Source organism: Panthera uncia, unplaced genomic scaffold (assembly GCF_023721935.1).
Source record: "Panthera uncia isolate 11264 unplaced genomic scaffold, Puncia_PCG_1.0 HiC_scaffold_1369, whole genome shotgun sequence".
Classification (NCBI taxonomy): Eukaryota; Metazoa; Chordata; class Mammalia; order Carnivora; family Felidae; genus Panthera; species Panthera uncia.
Window position 1 is genome coordinate 65,545 of NW_026057996.1, and position 22,874 is coordinate 88,418.

The 22,874-nt window shown below is 53.1% G+C and overlaps 1 protein-coding gene across 4 annotated transcripts; it reads left to right on the top strand.

Moving 5' to 3' along the window:
- The first annotated feature begins 11 nt into the window (after window positions 1-11).
- Window positions 12-17,008, top strand: LOC125916971 (flotillin-2). Of its 4 annotated transcripts, none has more exons than XM_049623233.1 (11): window positions 12-211; window positions 6,502-6,583; window positions 9,502-9,592; window positions 13,204-13,327; window positions 13,736-13,854; window positions 13,972-14,085; window positions 14,187-14,306; window positions 14,396-14,610; window positions 15,020-15,203; window positions 15,498-15,647; window positions 15,725-17,008. In XM_049623233.1, the coding sequence occupies exons 1-11, from the start codon at window positions 163-165 to the stop codon at window positions 15,761-15,763; spliced, it is 1,287 nt and encodes a 428-aa protein (XP_049479190.1). In that variant the 5' UTR covers window positions 12-162; the 3' UTR covers window positions 15,764-17,008. The 4 variants fall into 4 exon arrangements, with proteins under 4 accessions (XP_049479190.1, XP_049479187.1, XP_049479189.1 ...); XM_049623230.1 differs by lacking the exon at window positions 9,502-9,592 and adding an exon at window positions 12,115-12,205 and having other exon boundaries at window positions 15-211; XM_049623231.1 differs by lacking the exons at window positions 12-211; window positions 6,502-6,583; window positions 9,502-9,592 and adding exons at window positions 12,119-12,205; window positions 12,489-12,673.
- Window positions 17,009-22,874: the final 5,866 nt, after the last annotated feature.

Below are 22,874 nucleotides of genomic sequence, written 5' to 3' on the forward strand. Positions count from 1 at the left end.
CTACACTTCCGGTGGGGCTGCGACCGCGGAGGGGCGCGGGCGGGCGCGCGGGCGGCCGCTGGGGGTGGCGGGATAGGCTGGGCGCGGCCGGCGGTGCGGGTGGTGCGGGCCGTGCCGTACAGGTCTCTGCGTTCCCCGCGGGCCCTCCGTCCCACCGGCGCCATGGGCAATTGCCACACGGTGGGGCCCAACGAGGCGCTGGTGGTTTCAGGTGAGAGGGCGGCGAGGGGGTTGGGTCTGGGGCGCCGGGGCGGAGAGGGTTGGGACGCGGGCTGTGCCCGCGAAGGTGGGTGAAGAGGGGGCGCGGGGTGGGTGCGGGGCTGGGGAGCTAGCGGGGACGGGCTAGGCCGGGGAGGGGCTCAGAGGGCGGAGGGCAGTGCGGAAGGTGGGGGCGCGGGTGTTGGGCCCGAGAACCTTACAGGAGGGGACCCCCATTCTCACACTTGCGGTGTTCCGAGCCCTCGAGACTCTCCCTCCCACTGCGTGTTTTCCCGTGTTTATTCTCTCCTGTTTCCGCCTCCTCCTTGGGCACGGTCTCCTCCCCTCTACTCCACTGTGGCCTAGGGGGTCCCGAACTGAGGCCGTGGGGAGGGGACCCGTGGTTCCCAGAACGTAGCGGTTTGGCTGGATTCCAGGGCCCGGCCCTTGGGGTGGGTCTCGAGGCTTTGGAGGGCAGGTGCCTGCCTGGGGATGGGGCCCTGGGACGGGGATCCTTTTGTTCCCGTTAATTCTGAGCGGGTTAGGGCTTGCTGGGGTTTACTGGCACTGCCCACCCCCGGAGATGCGGGTGCGGCCTCTACAGGTTGAGAAACCGGGTTCTGGCTGTGTCGCCACGGTTGCAAAATTCTACAGACTCCAGAATTTCTGGGAGCTTAGGTGGGGCTTGACTGCTGTGCTGGGGAAGGGAGAGGTATCTTTGCCTTGAGGCTGCTTTTTAAATTGTGTATTTGGGTATCTTGAGAGGTGGCTGAAGCCTTTCAAGCCACCGGTTTGTGCAACCCCTGGCTGGCTCACAGGTGCTGTGAAGGGTGGTTTCCTGACAGCTTGGAGGCCTGTGGCTGCAGGAATCCTTCAGGTCTTACTTCCTACTATCAATGTCAATTTCCAGCCTGTGTGCAGAGTTGTTAGGGCTGGCTACAGAAGTGGGTAGAAGAGGGTGAGCTAGACCAGGGTTTGTAGCTGCCCCTTGGGGAGGTGTGATGAATCCATTGGGAACTTTTACCCCAGAACATGGCCTCTGGCTCGGTTTGGATCTCAAAATCAGTCTCTCCACTGGGACAGGAAATCCTCGCCCTCCCTGATCAGGACCCTCCTACTCTTGTAGGGAAGAGCAGACAAGACCAGAGGTGGCCTTGGGATTTAGGAGGGAGACCCCCAGAGAGCACTGAGGCCAGACTTGCACCTGTCTCCCGGACCCCAGTCCTAAAGAAGACTTTTAGAACCCAAAAATCTGCATGGCACTTTCTCTGGTAGACTTTTCTTTCCGGAAGTCCAGACCCTGAGCTGAGGAGACAAAAGCTCCAATCCTGTCCCTGTGGAGAGACTAAGGGGTGAGAGGAGCACCTGAGTTAGGCTGCTCTGTACCTTCCACTTGCCGGAAATCTGGTCCTCTGGCCAGAGGCCAATGCAGTGGCCTCCCTCCCCTGTTTTAGGAGGGAGCGGAGGCAGTGCCGAGAATTGAGGGCACTGTAGTCAAGGAAGGGTAGGAGAGAAGAGGGAGGGATAAGGCTCAGGATAACAGAACCTGGGGATTTGAGCCGATCAGACGGATAGAGATGCAGCTCTCCCTCACAGAACTCCCAGCAGAGCAGGGCAGAGCAACCACTCCCGGCCCTACCCCCCACCTGGTTACTTAAGCCTGCATCTAGGTCTGGAGGCATCACATTCAGCCCAATTTGAGAAGGATGCCGTTCTCAAGGATGATCTCCTGGTCATCTTCTGCACCTGAAAAGGCTGGAGGATTTTCCTGGTTGTCTAATCTCCCTTCTTCATTCTGTAATATCAAACCTTTTTGTCTCTCTCTCTCTCTCTCTCTCTCTCTCTCTCTCCTTTTAGCAATTTTAAAGGGGGAATCCAAACACCATACATCTTTCTCTCATCTCTACAATAGGTCAGAGGTTCTTAACCTGGGGTCCGTGGGTAGAATTTAGAGGTCTGTGCGTTTGGATGGGGGAAAGACATGCTCCCGACCTTGTCACTAACCTTAATTGAAAGTTAGCCTTTCTTCGGATTATAAATGTCAGCCACAATCCATGATAGCATTAGCAGGTATTTTCCTACCATACTGCCATTGTAGCAGGTACCTTTGAGGTCATTTATCCTCTCACTGAATTCTGCTTCTGAAACCATCGCTACACTGTATGTTAACCAACTTGGATTTAAATAAAATTTCTTTAAAAAGTGAGTAGTTTTAGCATCCCTAAATTCTACTCCTGAAACCATTACTACACTATATGTTAACTTAGATTTAAAAAAAAAAAAAGTTATTTACGCTCATCAGTACTTGAAGTTTAGCTAGTTATTAACCACTTGATTTTATTATTTAATGTGTTACTATTTCACACCTATTGCTATGTATTACATGTCACACATTTGGTGGTTTTAATAATTTGATAACTTTCAATATAATTGTTTCTTATGTATTTTATGCATTTATCAGCATTCCTGCATTGCTGGACTACTAACAGGGGCTGTGGCTCAAAAGAGGCTAAATCCCCCTTGTCTTCTGGAGTAGTGGGAAGAAGGTAGAAGAGAGGCAGGAAGGGAGCAGAATATTCCCGAGAAGGTAGAGGGATGGACTGGGTCTGGAGGGGCTAAGAGTGGGGCAGAGGTTGGCATGTGATTCTTCAGCTTGGATAAGGACAGGGCAAAGGCAAGTAAGTTGAGTTAGAAAAAGTGAGATAAAATTAGAAGAAACTTCCAGGTGTGAAGAGAGTGAAAGCTAGGGACGTCAAGGAAGGGGCACCTGAGTGTCCTCTCTTGGGTGTGGTGCTCAGGCTGAGTGTGACCAGGAATCTGGGAGGGAGATGCCTTTCAGGGCAGGAAGCTGCTGGGGGTGGGGCAGGCTGGCAGTACGAGCTTCCTGTTGTTGCTACCCCTGGGAACTTGGCCATCTTGCCCTTGGCCTAGGCCCAGCTTCGGCTGTGGCAGCCTGCTCTCAAGGTCAAAGAATAAGTTAAAGGTAAAGGGTGGACACCCCCTTCCCCCACGCGATCCCACCCCACCTCTACTGCTTCCACCCCCAGCACAGTGAGAAGTGCCCTGGAGCCCTCTGGAGGCCCCAGCCCTCACCAGGCCCAAAGTGAAACAAGCTGTGATTTTTTGACCCTTTCAGTTTCTCCAGATCCCGAGATGGCTTAGGTTTCAGGTTGACTGCTTGTCCTTAGAGGCCTCCCTTACCCCACTCCCCAGAGCAGAGAAGCCTACGCTAGCTTCCCTTGAGCAACAGCCTTGTGGACAGTTATTTCCCCCCCAGAGAAACAGGCCTCTTTCCACCCCTACTCACACTGCGGGGCTGCGCCTTACTCCCTGGACTTCTGGCTCGGCTCCTTGCACACTGTGCACAGAGGCAGGCCCAGGAAACTGGGTTGGCTCTCGGGGAGCAGTCTCGGACACCAGTTCTTTAAGGTGACAGGCTTTCTGCACTAGTGAGGTCTTTGTTCTTCGCCTCCACCTGTCCAAAACTTGTCTCCAGTTCCCTGTTCTCTGAGTTGTCTCTGGTTCCGTTGTTGACTTCACCACCCACTCAAACCTGTACTCTGGAGGTGCACCCATGTGGTAGCCAATAGCCACTTAAATTTAAATTAAGTTAGAGGAGAGCCTGGGTGGTTCAGTCAGTTAGATGTCCAACTCTTGATTTCGGCTTGGGTTGTGATCTTGCGGTTCATGAGATCGTGCCCTGAGTCCAGCTTTCTGCTGACAGAGCGGACTCTGCTTGGGATTCTCTCTCCCTCTCTTTCTTCCCCTCTCCCATGTGTATTCTCCCATGTGCATTCTCTCTCTCAAAATAAATAAACTTAAAAAAAAAATTTTTTTTATTAGAAATTCAGTTCCTCGGTTGTACCAGCCACATTTCCAGTCCTCAGTAAGCACATGTGGCTAGTGGCTGCCATATTGCACAGTGCAGCCATAGAACATTTCCACCCTCACAGTTCTCTTGGACAAGACTGCTCTAGAAGTTACTCCATGACATCAGCCACCATGTCTTGCCTAAGTCACTGCAAGAGGCTTCTACCCAATCTCCTTGGCCACCCCACCCCCTTCTTCCACCTTGTGCAAAGTGGTGTTTCTAAAAGGCAAATGTAATTTTGTTGCTCCTCACCTTAAATCCTTGTGTGACCAGCCCCCCGCCCCCCCCGCCCGCCATCTCACACACACACACACACACACACACACACACACACACACACACACACCCAGCTCTTTGGCCTGATACCTGAGACACTCTATGATCTGGCCTCTGCCCCTCTACCCTGCTTGTACCCCGCTGTGGGTCCTCAGAGACACTGTAACTCAACTACATGAAACTACCCCTGACCCTTGACCTTTGGAGGCACACACCCTAAGGCTTTCCTGGAAACTGAAGTCTGTGAATACAGAAATGATGACACCCACTGGCTTTTCCCCAAATCCCATTTCCTTTGAATCATCTGTTTCCTGCACATTTTTCTGCACTGCCAGGAAACTGCCCCTCTAGCTTTTACTAAAGTTTTCTTGAACTCGGTGAATAATTTTGGTATTATCAGTTCACAACAAGAATTTCAGGAATTGGTTCTTCTCACTTCTGCATAGACATTATGCCAGCATGCTGGACATGTCTACAGCTGGATCCGAGTTGGGGCCCGATTCAACATTCTGTTTAGCTGATATAGTTTTCAGGAACCACTTCCTTAAAAAAAAATTTTTTTTTTTTTTTTTTACATTTGTTTATTTTTGAGAGACAGAGAGAGACAGAATACAAGCGGGGGAGGGGCAGAGAGAGAATGAGACACAGAATCCGAAGCAGGCTCCAGGCCCCGAGCGGTCAGCACAGAGCCTGACACGAGGCTCAAACCCATGAACTGTGAGATCATGACCTGAGCCAAAGTCGGACGCGTAACCAACCGAGCCACTCAGGCGCCCCATAAGAACGAACCACTTCCTTTTCAGGCCTTTTCTCTTTGTCTCCACTTCTGCCACTGGTACCACAGGTTGGCCTTTGTTTTGAGGCCTTGCCTTCCCCATTCACTCCCATAAGAAGTACACAGTCACTCTGAAGCCCTGGAAGTAGAGAACCAACCTTACTGAGATGTGTCTGCTGGGCATGAGCAAGGATCCCATCTTGGCTCCAAGACACCTCCCTCCCTTCAGCCTCCCGGGGCCCCCCCGCCCCCCGTGTGCCCTGCACCCCTTCTTGTTCTGCACACTCCCTGGTACATGGTATTACAATTATCTCAGGAAAAGTTCCCACCTCCTTCAAGGTAGAAATTGTAGGGGCGCCTGGGCGGCTCAGTCGGTTAAGCATCCGGCTTCAGCTCAGGTCATGATCTCACGGTTCATGAGTTCAAGCCTCACGTTGGGCTCTGTGCCCACAGCTCAGAGCCTGGAGCATGCTTTGGATTCTGTGTCTCCTTCTCTGCCCCTCCCCCACTCGTGCTCTGTCTCTCTCTCAAAAATAAATTAACATTAAAAAAAGATAGGAATTATAGGGGCGCCTGGGTGGCTCAGTCGGTTGAGCGCCGACTTCGGCTCAGGTCACGATCTCGCGGTCCGTGAGTTCGAGCCCCGCATCGGGCCCCTGTGCTGACGGCTCAGAGCCCGGAGCCTGTTTCAATTCTGTGTCTCCCTCTCTCTGACCCTCCCCCATTCATGCTCTGTCTCTCTCTGTCTCAAAAATAAATAAACGTTAAAAAAAAAAAAAAATTAAAAAAAAAAAAGATAGGAATTATAAATTTTAAAAAAAGATAGGAATTGTATCTTCATCTCTTTATTCCTAGCACAGAAACAGTCTACTTGTTTGCTGAATGAATGGTTAAATGAAAGATGAAGCTTTTCCTGCTCACTCCTGCCCACTGACTTCTGTTCTCTGAAAGTACTTACATTCGGAACCACTCATTGGATAGCCTTCTTTCTATGCAAATTGTCTACCAAATTGTCTCCCTTTTTTTTTTAATTTAAAAATTTTTAATGTTTATTTATTTTGGGGAGAGATCGAGAGCAGTTGGGGGAAGGGCAGAGAGAGAGGGAAAAGCAGGCTCCAGACTCTGAGCTGTCAGCACAGAGCCCAATGCAGGGCTGGAACTCACGAATTGCGAGATCATGATCTGAGCTGAAATCAGAGGCTTAACAGACGGAGCCACCCAGGCACCCCTGTCTGTCTCTCATTTCTGTGTAAGCTCAGCACCCAACAGTGGGGCTTGTCAACTGTCAGAGTGAGTAAAGACCCAGAGTTGCTGTTGGAGGGATGGGGGGTACACAAACCCAAGAACTGACTGACCAGCAGTGGTTTGCTTTGCTCTCCAGGGGGCTGTTGTGGTTCCGACTATAAACAGTACGTGTTTGGCGGCTGGGCCTGGGCCTGGTGGTGTATCTCCGACACTCAGAGGTAAGGGCCCAGGGGCTGGGGAACCTGGCATCCTGGTGGGCAAGGGAGAAAAGGGTTTCCAGCCTTCCCTGCTTCACCCCCCCGGTCAGCTAGAGCATCCTCCCTTGCCACATTCCCATGCTGGGGGTCTCCTAAGAAGCAGGTGAGATGGGTTGCACAGGGACACAGGGGGTCTTTCTGCGGGCACCTTCTCCTTAGTGGGTATGCTTTTTCCACTGGAGACGTCACTTCTGTCCCAGAGATGCCCAAGCAGAATCCTGACTCCCTGAGCCTAACTCAGTTATTCTTGCAGCCCTATTCCCTGTGGAGAGGAAGGGCCGAAGAGACCCACACACGCCCTCACCCGTGCAGGCCTGGACAGTGTAGGCAGGGCTAAAGGGCAGAGAATGACGGATGCACATTGTGAAGGGCTCCATGATAGCCGCAGCTTACCGACGGGGTGGGGGTCTAAGGAACTGGTGTCGGGCTGGGCAAAACAGGTCTGGACCTCCTCAGTCAGTCTGGAAAGACTCACCAGAGGAAGGGACATTGCAGCCCCCCAGAGGGCCCACCATCCGGCTCTCCCTGGGGCTCCCCCAGAACCCTCAGCGGGACCAGACTTGGCCTGGGTCTCTCCTGGCTCCCTCACTGCCTACCCACAAGGAGAAGAGGTGTGCCAGCCACTTTTCCACCGTCACCCCCTTCCTGACTATGCCCAGATCCTTCCAGGCCAGGACCCACGCAACAGGGAGGGGAAGTGATGGTCACCCCGGAGGGAAAACAGCAGCGATTGCAGTGGAAATCCCCCTCTGGCCCAGCCCCCCCAGTCAGCAGAGAGAGGCCCTCCGTGGCTGCGCCGAGCTCTACGCTTGAGACTCCAGGGGGACTGAGGGTGTTGGCCAGGGTCAGGGCCATGGGGAAGCAGGTCACCTTTTTAACTTCACTGATTTCTCGTAACCCCCTCTGCTCTCCCCTCACTTTGTTCTGCCCGAGTTGAGGAATCCTGGGGGACTCTCCTGGCTCAAGGCCAAAAGTGTCCGAGAGTAACCAGTACTGATCACAACTTCTCAGGAGGACACAAGGCCCTCCTGAGTGGGCCAGTGGCCTGTCGGAAGCCATGGGGTGCCCTCTCCAGAGGTACTGTCAGCCCACCCCACATGCCTTGCAGTCCTGGGATGACCGAGTAAGTCGTCCAGACACTGCGGTACAGCCAGTCCTGGAGAGTTTGCAACTTTACCCAGAGACTTGTCCCGCGCAGGCATCCACTGCTAGGGTGACACGCCTGCAGCCCTTTCTCTACGGTCTTGGCACCCCCTCCTGCTTTTTGCTCCAGGCAGCAGAGCCCCAGGACAGGAGAGCCAAGCTTCTCTGACAGTACGTTTGGAAGTAAGGAGTGGAGGGCCTTGTACGTCATCCTGAGAAACTGACCTCACACACCCAGGCTTAGCATTCTCCCTCTGGTGCCACTTGCTGGGTGGTCTAAGCCTGGAGCCCGCCCCTTCCTGGGCTCTGTCCCTTCCCCGACCCCTAGCCTACCTGAAGGACGTCTCTACAAGCTGGGGCTTCTATTTCCCTAGGCCGGCAGGAAGAGCCCCTCAGGTCAGAGTAGAGGCTTCTAACCCAGCCTGGATTCTAGCCTCCCCTTCGAGATACTTTCCGCACACCGCCCTCCAGGTCCCCCACCTCCGTTGTCAGCCGTTCTTCGCCAGGCTCGATGAAGCCCTGCCTGCTGCACTTTGCCGCCACATCCTGTGCTGTCCTGAGGCCCCGATGTGGCAGCTCTCTCTCCCTTACCTGAGTGAATCCTCCACCTCTGGCATCTGAGCTGCAGCCTCCTGTCTTCCCTCCTTCCTTCCCTCCCTCCCTCCCTCTCTCCTATCTCCCTCTCTCCTCCTTCCCCAGAAGAGAGCTTAGTGGGTTCCTGTCTGAGTCCTCTCAGGCCAAGGAGTGCCAGTGTCAGGGGCTCATATGAAGGCAACCTTTCCACATCTGCACGGCCAGAGCCCCCCGGGCTGGCACTGTGCTGGGTGAGGCAGGGCTCCCATCCCCCACCCCCATCCCCCAGTCTGCCTGCCTCTGCTCCTTCAGCTTCTGCCACCGTCCTCCCTTCTTCTGGTTGAAGGAAACTGTCCACGCTGTCAGCATCCCGGCTTCTGCCTGGCCTGCCACCCTGCACACACTCGCACACACGTGCTGCACGAGGGAGGCCCAGCTAGGGTGGCCTAAACAGCTTCAAGACGCTTCATTTTGTTTGCCATGACTCTCTTTGCCTCTGCCCAACTTTGGAAATCCCAAAGTGAATTACCCTGTCACCTCCCAGTTGTCCCTGTGAATATTGTGGGAGGGACACACTTTCTTCTCCAGCCTTCCTTGACACCTAGCCCCCCAAATCAGAAAATCCAAGGTTTTCTTTGGGCTTTCCTGGCCCTAAATTGCCTACTTAGTGATATGTAACACAAACCCAAGCAGGATTTGGTATTTGCTGTGGTTCATTAATCCCCAGAGTGGCCTCTTCTGTCCAATTTCTGGAAACACAGGCTTGCCTGTGTTTGGAGAGTAGAGCTAACACTAAGTCTCCCAGACTCTCCTGCCAGGAGTCTGCCAGGAGTTTCCTGGGAAAGTGAGGTGGTGGGCAACTCAGGTGCCCTGTGCACAGGCCTCCCGACCTCAGGTCGTAGGCTTTTTCCCCAGCCCAGCCGCTCCTCCTTAGAGGGGTATGGGAAAAGAGACCCAGAGGCCTCAGGCCAGCAAGGGGCCTTCCTCTGTCCCCCTACAACCCTAGGCTGAGCTGGCAGTAGAGGGCTAAATTACTAAGAGCAACCCCGCCCTGCCCCAAGCATCTGGCATCGTTGCTTGTCTGGTAACCACTGTGTGTGTTTGCTGTGTCCCCTCCTACCCCTTCCTTTCCCTACCTCTCCCTCCCCCTGGCTGCTCCTCAGACTGTCTCTGGAGGTTATGACCATCCTGTGTCGCTGTGAGAATATTGAGACGTCGGAGGGGGTCCCGCTATTCGTAACAGGGGTTGCACAGGTAATAACCCACCTGCTTCCTCTTCTGTGTCTAACCTTCTCTCTTCCTGCCCAGCGGGGCCTGGCAGGCAGGAGCCAGATGGACTCCCCTCCGAAAGTGTGCCTCCCTCCCCTCTGTTCCCACCTGTGCTGCTGTGGGTGCCAGGATGGACCCCTAGAGATCCCCAGCTCCTTTGCCCTCACTGACTGGGGCTGCTAGTGGGGAAAGAGCAAGGGATTCTGGAACCCCTCCCAGGTCTGCTAGTGAATGTCCTTGGATGCCAAGGGGTAAGTTGAGGCAGGAGACACAGGCCCCTGTGTGCCAGAACTCAGCTGTCTGGACAGGAAGGGTTCAGTCCCAACCACTCCAGGTCCTGCGGAGCCCGTTGCCAGCCTCCCGTCCATGCTGACACCCCAGTGTCGAGCCCTAGCCCTCCTTCTCACAAGGCCAGAAAATGGGTCCCATGAAAAGTTCTGTTCATCAGGCTCCTCCGACCTCCTTGACAGGCATCAGCAAAATGAGCCTTGGCCATTCCCTGCTCCTAATTTTTGTTGAGAAGGCTTTGAGAAAATCTCTTGTCACTAAGATTTTAGTTTCCCTGTGTGAAGTAGGGGAATCATGTCCTCTACGTGTTCTGTAGGGATATTGGAAAGGCAAGTAAAACAACATGAGGGCTTTTTGAGATTTTTGGAAAAGAAGTGCTAGAAAAACCTAAGCTTTTATTATTAATCCGGTCTCACTCTGTGTGTGTGTGTGTGTGTGTGTGTGTGTGTGTGTGTACGCACATGGGTGTGTGGTATTTTTAAAGTTCATTTATTTTATTTGAAAAAATTTTTTTAATGTTTATTTATTTTTGAGAGAGAGAGACAGACAGAGCATGAGCGGGGGAGGGGCAGAGAGAGAGGGAGACACGGAATCAGAAGCAGGCTCCAGGCTCCGAGCTGTCAGCACAGAGCCCAATGCGGAGCTCGAACCCGCTGACTGTGAGATCATGACCTGAGCCAAAGTCAGACGCTCAACCGACTGAGCCATCCAGGCACCCCAAGTTCATTTATTTATTTTGAGAGAATGTGAGAGAGCAAGCAGAGGAGGGGCAGAGAGAGGGGGAAAAGAGAATCCTAAGCAGGCTCCACGCTATCAGTGCAGAGCCCAACACAGGGCTGGATCCCACCAACTGTGAGATCGTGACCTGAGCCGAAATCCAAGAGCTGACCACCCAACCAACTGAGCCACCCAGGTGCTCCCCAGTCTCACTTTGAAAAGCAAGTGGCCCGATGTCTCGCTCTTCACTGCCATGCAGCTGTAGCCAATGAAACCCATTCCTGAGCCAGGGTGTTCGGTAACTCCCAGCACTTTCTTTGTAATATGCAGGTGGTCATCTTCATTGCTTCCCTCAGCAGCTCCCTGTTGAGCGCCTTCCCAGTTCCAGGCACTGCGGTGAGCATCAGAAAGCCCCTGCCCCCTCAGAGCCTGCATGCTGGGCGCCCAGACCGGAAGGGCCCAAACATCATCTTACCAATCCCCTTACCTTGCTGGAAATTGCCCTTCCGGCTTCTCAGGCACAACCCCGCACCACCTCTCCCTTCCTCACCCAGCCTGCCGGCTCTAACGGGGAAGGGGACTGTCCCCACCTTACCCACTCCTTGTAGCCGTGTGCAGGCAGGCTTCGGCACGGAGGCCCGACAAACTCAGAGCACTTTGTGTGGAACCAGTAGGGTCCCAGCCTCCCTCGACACCCTTGGCTAAAGAAACCCCGCTCTGCCTCCAAACCGCTACTGACTTGAGACAACTGCAGATACCTATGTCCCTTTTAAGCTGGGTGATGTGGACCCTGGAGATTCTCTGGGCCAGGAAGCCCTCGTGTGACCTCAGCCCCGGTTCCCCACTTGAGCCACCTGGGCCCAACCCCAGAGGGTAGGCTTCAAGTCCAGCCTGTTGCCAGGTGAAGGGACCGGGCAGGATTCCCCTGGCCAGGCGCAGACGCAGGGTCACCTCTGTCTCGGCCCGGCAGCGGGCATACTCCTAATACGCCAGGCTAGTAGGCAGGGCTCTCTGGGCAGCCTCCCGGGGTGCCTTGGGGACAGGTGAAGGCCCCTGGGAACGTTCAGATGGCACCCGTGGATGACCCACACAGCCCAGCCCGGAGTACCAGCGCTTACGTGTTTTTCCCAGGACACACACACACACACACACACACACACACACACACAGCTACACCTGGACTGTCCGCACTGGCCCAGACCGCCCACAACCACTGCTTTACTTCCTTTCCCTACTCTGCAGGCCAGGCTCATCTGAGCAGACATGTGTGCCGTGGGCAGAACACTTACACTGCTTCCCCCGGAGCCACCCGCACCCACGCTGCTCTGCCTTCCCACCCATCTCCCCACAGACTCCTGACTACGACCCCTCAAAGCGCCCACCCCACCCTCTGCAGCAGGACCCCTGGCCTGTCCCAGTCGGAGCAGTGAGGTATTGGACTCTCCCCACACCCCAGGCCCTGGGCCCCCAGACCCATGCCCCTGTTTTGCATTTCTTGGCAGGATTTCCCTAGAGATTATGACGTTGCAGCCCCGCTGCGAGGACGTAGAGACGGCCGAGGGGGTAGCTTTAACTGTGACGGGTGTCGCCCAGGTATAGTAACCCAGCAGCCCCACGCATGTCCGTTGAGCTGCCTCGTCCCTGTGCCGGGGTTTGGGGGGAGGAGGAGAGGACGGCAGCCAGGGGCAGTCTCCCTCCAGTGCCCCTTCCCCTGCCCCCCTTCCAAGAGAGGGTCATCGTCACCGGAATGTGCTCACTCGGCCTCTTGGCCACTCAGTAGGACTAACAGACACCCCTTCTCTCCTCAGCGGGCTTGCAAGAGACAGAACCAGTGCTGAGGGCTCCTGGCTCACTAACCCCACCCCATTCTTTGCAGGTGTTGGAAGTGCCACGCCCCAGAATCCAGGCCTTCCCTGTTCCCTGGGGAGGGGGCTAAAGGGGACCAGAGGGGAGGCCACGTGAGGCAGAGGAGTTGTCGGAGGCTGCTTTATGTTCCCAGCTCGGGGCCAGGGTGAGGGGCTTCCTGCTCCAGTCCAGTTCTCAACGTCACAGGGCAGCAAGGTGCAACCATGCTATAGGCTCCTGGTGAGGGGGTGGTTGGCTTAATACCTCGGGTATGAAAGGCAGGTGGATACCCACCCTCGGTGGCATCCCCCTGGACCTGTCTCCTGCCCTGTCCAGGCTCTCTTCCCTAGTCTGTGTATCTGTGTCCCTATCACTCATTTTCCTTTTTGCCCTCTCTGCCCCTCAGCCTGCAGGTCTCCCACCTGTGGGGAGACTGCATGGGAGGAATTGGCTAACGAGGGAATAGTGAGTGGGCTGAGGGTGGGGAGATGAGCCCCAAGTGCCCAGCAGAGAGGCCGTGTCAGGGCCCGAGGCTGCCAGTGAAGATAAAAATTGTCAGTGTAAGAATTCCATGTGTGCTCTCCCCACCAGAGGCCTCAGACAGACTCTGTCCCCTCCTGGCCCCTAGGCCTCCGGGTCTGAGAAAAGAGGGGAGGGGCACAGCCACCATCCTCCACATCTCTGGGTCTGGGGACTCCATCTGCCCCCCTCCAGCCTGGTTCAGGCGCCTCTGTGACTACTGGCAGGTGAAGATCATGACGGAGAAGGAGCTCCTGGCAGTGGCCTGCGAGCAGTTTCTGGGCAAGAACGTGCAGGACATCAAGAACGTCGTCCTGCAGACCCTGGAGGGACACCTGCGCTCCATCCTTGGTAAGGCCCTGCCCCTCCCAGGGACCCCTCTGCTGCCTTTGAGGAACCTCGCAGGCTCTCCAAGCCAGGGCCAGGGAGGGGCGTGGGGCAGGGCAGGGAGGTCTGTCAGTCCCACCAAGGTTTCCTTTCCAAACTTCCGGTGACTTGAGGCAAAGGAGAGGGCATTGGGATGGGGAGGCGAGGGGCCGCCAGTCTGGCCAGGCTCCTGGTGTTGCTTGAGACACTTTTCCTCATCCAGCCTGGACTCTGCAAGAGGAGGCTCAGTGTTAAATACTGTGAAGAAGAAACCCCGGGAAGACCCAGCTCAGACCGCACTACGTGGGCATGCAGACTGCTGCTTGTATGCCTCGTCCCTTCTGCGGTGGGCTGGGCCCCCAGGGAACCAGCCCATGATCCCTCTGTTCCCAGGGACCCTCACCGTGGAGCAGATTTATCAGGACCGGGACCAGTTTGCCAAGCTGGTGCGGGAGGTGGCGGCCCCTGATGTCGGCCGCATGGGCATCGAGATCCTCAGCTTCACCATCAAGGTGCAGTGCGATAGGAAGGCTGCAGCCCCCCACGTCCCCCTGGGAGGGGGGTGTTGGCAGGAGGGGCACCTCTGTACCTATGACTCTTCCCAAGGATGACTCCCCCTTCCCTCCCAGGACGTGTATGACAAAGTGGACTATCTAAGCTCCTTGGGCAAGACACAGACTGCCGTGGTACAGAGAGATGCCGACATTGGGGTGGCCGAGGCCGAGCGAGACGCAGGCATCCGGGTACGTGGGCTTTCCTTCCTGCCCCCAGGGCCAGGGATCTCGGGGGGGTGGGACCATGGTAGGTTGAGGGAACCCTCAGCACCTGCCCCTCCTGCTGCCAGGAAGCCGAGTGCAAGAAGGAGATGCTGGATGTGAAGTTCATGGCAGACACCAAGATCGCCGACTCCAAGCGAGCCTTCGAGCTACAAAAGTCAGCTTTCAGTGAGGAGGTCAACATCAAGGTGAGGAGCCGTAGGGCATCCCAGGTTGGGGCTCAGGGCTCGGGACCTGGCAGCCAGCCTCTGACGTGCTGCCCTTCTTCCTGCCGCAGACAGCCGAGGCCCAGCTGGCCTATGAGCTGCAAGGAGCCCGTGAGCAGCAGAAGATCCGGCAGGAAGAGATTGAGATTGAGGTTGTACAGCGCAAGAAGCAGATCGCAGTGGAGGCACAGGAGATCCTGCGCACAGATAAGGAGCTCATTGCCACAGTGCGCTGTCCTGCCGAAGCTGAGGCCCACCGCATACAGCAGATCGCCGAGGGTGAAAAGTGAGCGCCCCTGGCTGAGGGGGGGACTAGTCAGGCTCCTCTCCCATCCACCTCTCCAGCCCCAGCGTGGAAGCCGCCTCTCCCAGCACCTGCTGACTGAGGTGGGGGTGTGCCGCCTTCCCAGTGGGATTGCTGTTGGGAAGGCTGAACTAGATAAAGGAGACCCGAGGGCCCGATATGGTACTTGGCACAGCGGGCATCCTGGCCAGTCCCTGGCTAGTCTCTCCCATTTGCATCTGGCAGCTGGTGGCCTCTCTCTGCCAGAGCCTGAAGAAGGCACCTCCCTCCTTAAGTCCCCAACCCCTGACACCCGGCAGAGCAGAGGGCTTGAGGGTTTGGTGGCCCCCAGGCAAGGCTTGAGGGCACCCTGGCACTTCGCACTGATGCTGCCTGACCTGAACTCCTGCAGGGTGAAGCAGGTCCTCTTAGCACAGGCGGAGGCTGAGAAGATCCGCAAAATCGGGGAGGCGGAGGCAGCAGTCATCGAGGCGATGGGCAAGGCAGAAGCTGAGCGGATGAAGCTCAAGGCTGAGGCCTACCAGAAATATGGGGATGCAGCCAAGATGGCCTTGGTGCTGGAGGCCCTGCCCCAGGTGAGGCCTTTGCCCCGGGGTGGATCCGGCTGGGCCTTGTCAGGAACACAGCGACGGGCTGGCTAGAAACATGAAATGTGAGAGCGCTCGGCAGGGGGGGGGCAGGAACCCTGCAACAGGCACAGGCCCATCCCTGGCCCACTGGGTCTCACTGACCGTGGCTTGCAAATAAGAGCCACCTAGGCTGGGGTGGGGTTTAGGCGAGGTGGAGAAAGGAAGGGGAGATGCTGGACGGGGCAGGGCAGGAGGACAGAGCGCACCAAACCGAGCCCTCCCCCCACCTCCCCCACCTAGATTGCTGCCAAAATCGCCGCCCCGCTGACCAAAGTCGATGAGATTGTGGTCCTCAGTGGGGACAACAGCAAAGTGACATCGGAGGTAAACCGGCTGCTGGCCGAGCTGCCGGCCTCTGTGCACGCCCTCACAGGCATGGACCTCTCTAAGGTGAGTGCTGGCCGCCTGCGGGTGGGGCAGTCACGGGCCGCAGAGCCGAGGCCTCACGGCGCCTCCCTTCCTTGCAGATACCCCTGATCAAGAAGGCCACCGGCGCACAGGCGTGAGGCTCCCAAAGGCCTACACCCGTCAGCAGCCGCCCGCCTCTCCCTCCAGCACCCGTTTTCCTACCACAGCGACAACGGGAACGCTACTGACTCTGGTGCCTTATTTTGTAGGGACCAGAAGTGCTGCGTGTTCAGGCCTTCTGTGGCTGTCTTCCCTTCTGTCCTGTCTCTAGCTGTCTCCTTCCTCTCCTCCCCCCACACCTTCACTTTCACTGCCACATTCATCTCGTTGGTCTCTTCCACCCTCCTCTCCCTGTACGTCTCCTCCTTTGTCTGTCTTTTTCTGTCCCTCTCTGCTCCCACCCTCTACACACATCATGTAGTTTAAGCTAAAGATGTGTATTATAATCACTGTCTGTCTCGGGGGGCAGTAGCCCTGCTGCTCCTCAGAATCCTGGTGCCTTGAAGTTCTCTGTGCATCTGTCCATCCTCCCCGTGGCCCTTGCCAAAATTCGGCATGGGTGCGGAGGGTCTGGGTAGGATGGCCACCCTCCCTTCTCTTGGCTTGGTCTTCCCAGCCCTAAACCTGACCCCAGGAAGTCCCCAGCCTCACCCGCTCCAGACCCCCTCGGCCTAGCCGGGCACTGCCCTACTTCAGCCTCCCCCAGCCCCAGGCCTGCTCTCCTACCTTAACCTCTCTCTCTCTACCCAGGGGCAGAGGCAAGGCCTCCTGTCTACAGCAGCTCCCTCAGTTTACTACTGCCTTAGGAGGCCCCTGCTTGTGCTCAGGGAAGTCCCCTTCATGGACATGTCCCTACTAGGTGGAGTGGGGCTTGGTCCCAACTCTGCTAAACTCTTTTGGGATCAGGGTCTAGCCCCACTGGGGACTAGAAGGTGTGTAGACCGTCTTCCTGCTAGGGCTGTGCTGTCCTGGGTATCGGGCCAGGCCCTTCCAGTGGGCAGGGCTGTGCCAACCCTATACAGAGTTGAGTGCTGTAGACTGGCCAGACTCTTATCATATCCCCCGTGCCCTCTTTCCTTCTGGCCAGAGTGATAGGGTTCCAGCCATGGGGAAGCAGCCCAGTCCTCTGTCTTCTTGCTCTAGTGGAGACAGAAGAGCCCGGGGCCCAAGCATCCTGGCAGGGATGCTGTGGGTGTCCAGAGGTCCCAGTGTCCCACTTCTGGCTCTGCCCCAGCCTGTGTAGCTGTTCCTGCATGTGGATGCTGCATGTCTGGTCTGGGGCTTGGATGCTGCACTGCCCCATTGCCTGTCCCTTCTGGTAAAATAAAGATCTGTTATGCCTATGCCCTGTATCGTCTCTTCTGTGAGAGTGGAGACTAGGAAGCAAGAACTAACCAGGTCCCCTGCCCACATGCCCATTCAGCCTCACGGTTACACTTTGTCTGTTCTTCCCCATGGTAGCCACTGGAGGGCATCAGCACACTGGCCTTGCCCCCAGCAGCATCCTGGGGCAGGGCGGCCATTGGCCCAGGTGCTGTGTCCAGATCTGAGCCTTGGGAGACCTGGCTCCACTGCAGGCAGAAGATGGAAGGGGCTGCCGGGCTCATCTCCCCACTGTGTCCATCCTGAGCGTCACTCAGTACTGGAGCCCGTTTCTCAGGCGTTAAGAACGTGAACTCTGGAATCAGACTGCGTGGGTTTAAGTTTTAGCCCTATTGTTACCACCTGTGTGATCTTGAGCAATTATCTTCATCTCTCCGGGCTTTAGTATTTTTCTTTTTCTTTCTTTTTCTTTTTTTTTTAAATTTTTTTTTTTTAACGTTTATTTATTTTTGAGACAGAGAGAGACAGAGCACGAACAGGGGAGGGTCAGAGAGGGAGGGAGACACAGAATCCGAAACAGGCTCCAGGCTCTGAGCTGTCAGCACGGAGCCTGATGCAGGGCTCAAATTCACGAATTGTGAGATCATGACCTGAGCCAACATCAAGAGTCAGACGCTTAACTGACAGTCATCTAGGCATCCCTAGACCCACATGTGTTTTGTGACAGAAGTGGCAATGCAGAGCTATGGGAAAGGACAGTCTTTTCAGTAAAAGATACTAGATATCTGTGGGAGGGGAAAAAAGTGGTTCTTGACCCTGAACCTCACATTGTACACAAAATCAGTTCCAGATGGACTGTAGATCTAAATGTGTAAAGTAGGATAATAAATGTGTAGAAAATAACAATATCTCCATGACTTTAGGGTAAGCAAACATTTTTTTTTCAAATGTATATTTATGAGAGAAAGAGAACACAGCAGGTGAGGGGCAGAGAGAGAGAAAGACACAGAATCTGAAGTAGGCTCCAGACTGAGCGGTTAGTGCAGAGCCTGACGTGGGGCTCAAACTGATGAACGGTGAGATCATATCATGACCTGAGCCAAAGTTGGACACAACCGACTAAGCTACCCAGGAGTCCTGGAGTTTACTTTATTTATTTATTTTTATTTATTTATTTTTTTAATGTTTATTTCTTTTTGAGACCGAGAGAGACAGAGCATGAATGGGGGAGGGTCAGAGAGAGGGAGACACAGAATCCGAATCAGGCTCCAGGCTCTGAGCTGTCAGCACAGAGCCCGACCCAGGGCTCGAACTCACAGACTGCGAGATCATGACCTGAGCCGAAGTCGGCCACTTAACCGACTGAGCTACCCAGGCACCCCTAGAGTTTACTTTAAAAAATAAATAAATAGGGGAGCCTGGGTGGCTCAGTCAGTTAAGCGTCTGACTCTTGATTTCAGCTCAAGTCATGATCTCACTTCGTGAGTTCAAGCATTGCATCAGGCTGTGCACTGACAGCAGGGAGCTTGCTTGGGATTCTCTCTCTCTCTCTCTCTGCTCCTCCCCTGCTCTCTCTCTCTCTTTCAAAATAAATAAATACAAACTTTAAATAATAAATACCAGAAGGAAAAAAAAATTGTTGTTTATTATTTTGAGAGAGTGAACATGACAAGGGGAGAGGCAGAGAGAGAGAGGAGAGAGAATCTCAAGCAGGCTCCCCACTGTCAGCACAGAGCTTGATGCAGGGCTCAAACTCACAAACCATGAGATCATGACCTGAGCCGAAATCAAGAGTCAGATGCCTAACTGACTGAGCCACCCAGGCGCCCCGGGAAAAAGGTTTTAATTTAAAAGAAAAAAATATTTATTAAAAGACATAGTAATCTCCAGGGATTACACTAAACCGAAAGAACCAATCCCAAAATGTTACATGTTGATTTCATTTATATAACTTTTATTTGTAATCGTGGTAAAATACACGTAACATAAAATTTAGCATCTTAACCCTTTGTAAGCATACAGTTCATTGGTTTTAAGTGCATTTACACTATTTTGCATCGATCACCACGCATCTCCGGAACTCTTTTCTTTTTGTAAAACTGAAACTCTGTACCCATTACACACTAACTCTGCCTCAGTCCCTAGCAACTACCAACCTACTTTCTGTCTCTATGAATTTGGCTACCCTGGGTACCTCATGTAAGTAGAATCATACAGGAGTCATCTTTTTGTGTCTGGCATCTTTCACTTAGCATAATGTCCTCAAAGTTCATCCATGTTGTACCATGGTCAGAATTTCCTTCCTTTTTTTAAAAATTTCTTTAGGGGCACCTGGGTGGCTCAGTCGGTTAAGCGTCCGACTTCAGCTCAGGTCACGATCTCACACTCTGTGAGTTCGAGCCCCGCGTTGGGCTCTGTGCTGACGGCTCAGAGCCTGGAGCCTGCTTCCAATTCTGTGTCTCCCTCTCTCTCTGCCCCTCCCCCATTCATGCTCTGTCTCTCTCTGTCTCAAAAATAAATAAATGTTTAAAAAAATTAAAAAAAAAAATTTCTTTAAAAAACGTTTATTTATTTTTGACAGAGAGACAGAGCATGAACGGGAGAGGGGCAGAGAGAGAGAGAGGGAGACACAGAATCCAAAGCAGGTTCCAGGCTCTGAGCCGTCAGCACAGAGCCCAACTCGGGGCTCGAACTCACAGACCGCGAGATCATGACCTGAGCCGAAGTCGGCCGCTCAACCGACTGAGCCACCCAGGTGCCCCAGAATTTCCTTCCTTTTTAAGGCTGAATAACATTCTATTGTATGTATATACCATATTTTGTTTATTCATTCATCCATTGATAGACCCTTGGGTGGGTTACTTCCATGTTTTGGTTATTGTGAATAATGCTGCTATGAACATGAATGTGTAAATATCTCCTCAAGATCCTTCTTTCCATTCTTCTGGGTCATATGAGAATTCTATTTTTAATTTTTTGAGGAATTATACTGTTTTCAACAGCAGCCGTACCACTTTATATTTCCACCAACAGTGTAAGAGTTCCAATTTTTCCACATCATTGCCAACACTTGTTTGTTTGTTTGTTTGTTTGTTTTTTATAGTACACATCCTAATGGGTGTGAGATGTGTCTGACATTTTTGAAATGACAAAATTTTAGAAATGGAGAACAGATTAGTGGCTCCCAGGAGTGGGAGTGGCAAAAGAGAAGTGGGTGTGGTTATAAACATTAGGGCCCCTGGTGCTGGAATCTTCCCGTAACTTTACCATGGTGGTGGATACATGAGCATATACAGGTGGTAAAATTGCACGGAGATGGGGCGCCTGGGTGGCTCAGTCAGTTAAGCGTCCGACTTCAGCTCAGGTCACGATCTCGCGGTCCGCGAGTTCGAGCCCCGCGTCGGGCTCTGGGCTGACAGCTCAGAGCCTGGAGCCTGCTTCCGATTCTGTGTCTCCCTCTCTCTCTGCCCCTCCCCCGTTCATGCTCTGTCTCTCTCTGTCTCAAAAATAAATAAACGTTAAAAAAAAATTTTTTTTTAATTGCATGGAGCTTAACAGACACACACACACACACAAGTGAGCACAGCTGAAACAGGAAATCCGAATAAAATGAGACGACTCTATCAATGTCAACATCCTATATTTGGCTGTGGTTATGATATTATACTGTAGTTTTTTGCAAATGTCACCATTGGAGAAACTGGCTAAGGAATCTCTCCATATTATTTCGTACAACTGCCTGCGAATCTACAGTTAGCTCAATAAAAATTTTCATGCACACACATGAAAACCCACTGAAAGACGGAGAAGGCAAGCCTCAGAATATAGGAAAATATATCTGCAATACATATATCTGGAAAGGAAAAAAAAAAACCCTAGCATCCAGAACGTGTTTTACAAATCAATAAGGAAAAAGACAGATGACCAGGCAGAAAAACAGACAAATGATGGGCCCCGGCATACACAGAAGGGTCAATCGATGTATGGAAACACATGTGGCAGGGGTGCCTTGGTGGCTCATTCGGTTAAGTCTCCAACTCTTGGTTTCAGCTCAGGTCATGATCTCATGGTTCACGGGATCAAGCCCCGCATTGGCCTCTGTGCTGGCAGCACAGACTCTACTTGGGATTCTCTTTCTCCCTCTCTCTCTCTCTCTCTGCCCCACCCCTGCTTGTTCACTCTCTTCCTTTCTCTCAAAATAAATAAATAACCTTAAAAAAAAAAAAAAACTTGTGGCAGATCATACTTTGCAAAGATAGTGGCAACAGTTGTCCATTCTACACGTTCCTCTTACTGTAACTTTTCACAGTCTTTCCAATTAGAAGTAGAGCCTATGCCCCCTTCCTTGAAGCTGAGTAAGTAGGCTTTTGTGACTATTTAGGTCAATAGAATATGACGGAAGTGATACTATGTGACTTCCAAGGCTACATCACAAGAGACAATGTAGGTTCTGCTTTATTTGCTGGAATACTCAGTCTTTACAGTCACTGTGTAAGCCGTCTGTCCATTCTGAGGTGACAATGGTGTGAGGAAACCCAAGCAGACAGACCACACGGACAGGCCCTGAGCCACGTAAAGAGACAGATGCCTGGCCAGCCCCCAGCTGCTCCAGCGCCCATCTGCCTGCATCCACCTGAGAACGTCTAAACCAGTTCTGCCCAGCCAACTTCTTGAAACCCTGACCCTCAAACCTGAAACCGTGCGAGATAGTAAAAGGACTGTTCGTTGTTTAAGCGTCTACATGTGGGGATGATTTGTTACACAGCCATGGATAATGGGAATAGCAGTCTAACTCCATTAGGCTTCAGACAAGTGCCAATTATTATATATATATTGGGGGCGGGGAGAGAGAGAGAGAGAATGTGAGCAGGGGAGAGGGGCAAAGGGAGAGAGAGAGAAACTTAAGCAGGCTCCAGGCTCAGCATGGAGCCCAACTCGGGGCTCGATCCCACAACCCTGGCATCATGACTTGAGCATCAAGAGTCAGACGCTCAACCGACCGAGCCACCCAGGCGCCCCAGGAAGTGAGAACTAAATCCAAAATGGAAAAAAAAAAAAAAAGAGAGAGAGCTATCACTCCACACCCACCAGAATGACCAAAATGGAAAAGAGTGACAAGTAGGTGAGGGTGTGTGGATCAGTTAGAACTTTCATACACTGCTGGAAGAAATGTAGATGGAGAAACCACTTTGAAAATATATTTGAGAGAATCTACTACAGTTGAACATAAGCATATCTTCTGTTTTTTGTTTCTTTCAGGATGAAAAATGTTTTAAGTTTATTAATTTGAGAGAGAGAGAGAGAGAGGGAGAGATAAAGCACGAGTGGGGGAGGGGCAGGGAGCGAGGGAGAGAGAGAGAATCCCAAGCGGGCTCCGCACTGTCAGCACGGAGCCTGATTCAGGACTCAAACCCCCAACCGTAAGATCATGACCTGAGCCGAAGTCAGACGCTTAATCACCTGAGTCACCCAGGTGCCCCAAGATTAAAATTTTATTCTTAAGAGAAAATATAAGCCAGGTTTCCTTAAGAAAACCTACAGAAAACTGTAAGCATTCTGAAAAAGTTACTTGGTCTCATTTGAATAGAAAGCTGATAGGACCAAACTGTGATTCTGAAAATATTCAAAATGCAGGACAAAACACAGCCTCCTTCCTGCTAAATTAATCAGGTGAACTAAGTTTGCAGCAAAAGCAGTGCTCTCAGTTCAGGTGCTGAGTGAGCTCGAGGAGTGGGTCTGTGGCTCTGCACAGCAACAGAAGCTATCAGTGATTTGGAGCTCTATTTCTAACTTGCTTTTGGAAATATTTCCAAATGGGAACAATCGTTTCTTTTTTATTTTTTCAATGTTTATTTATTTTGAGAGGGGGGGAGGGGCAGAGAGAGA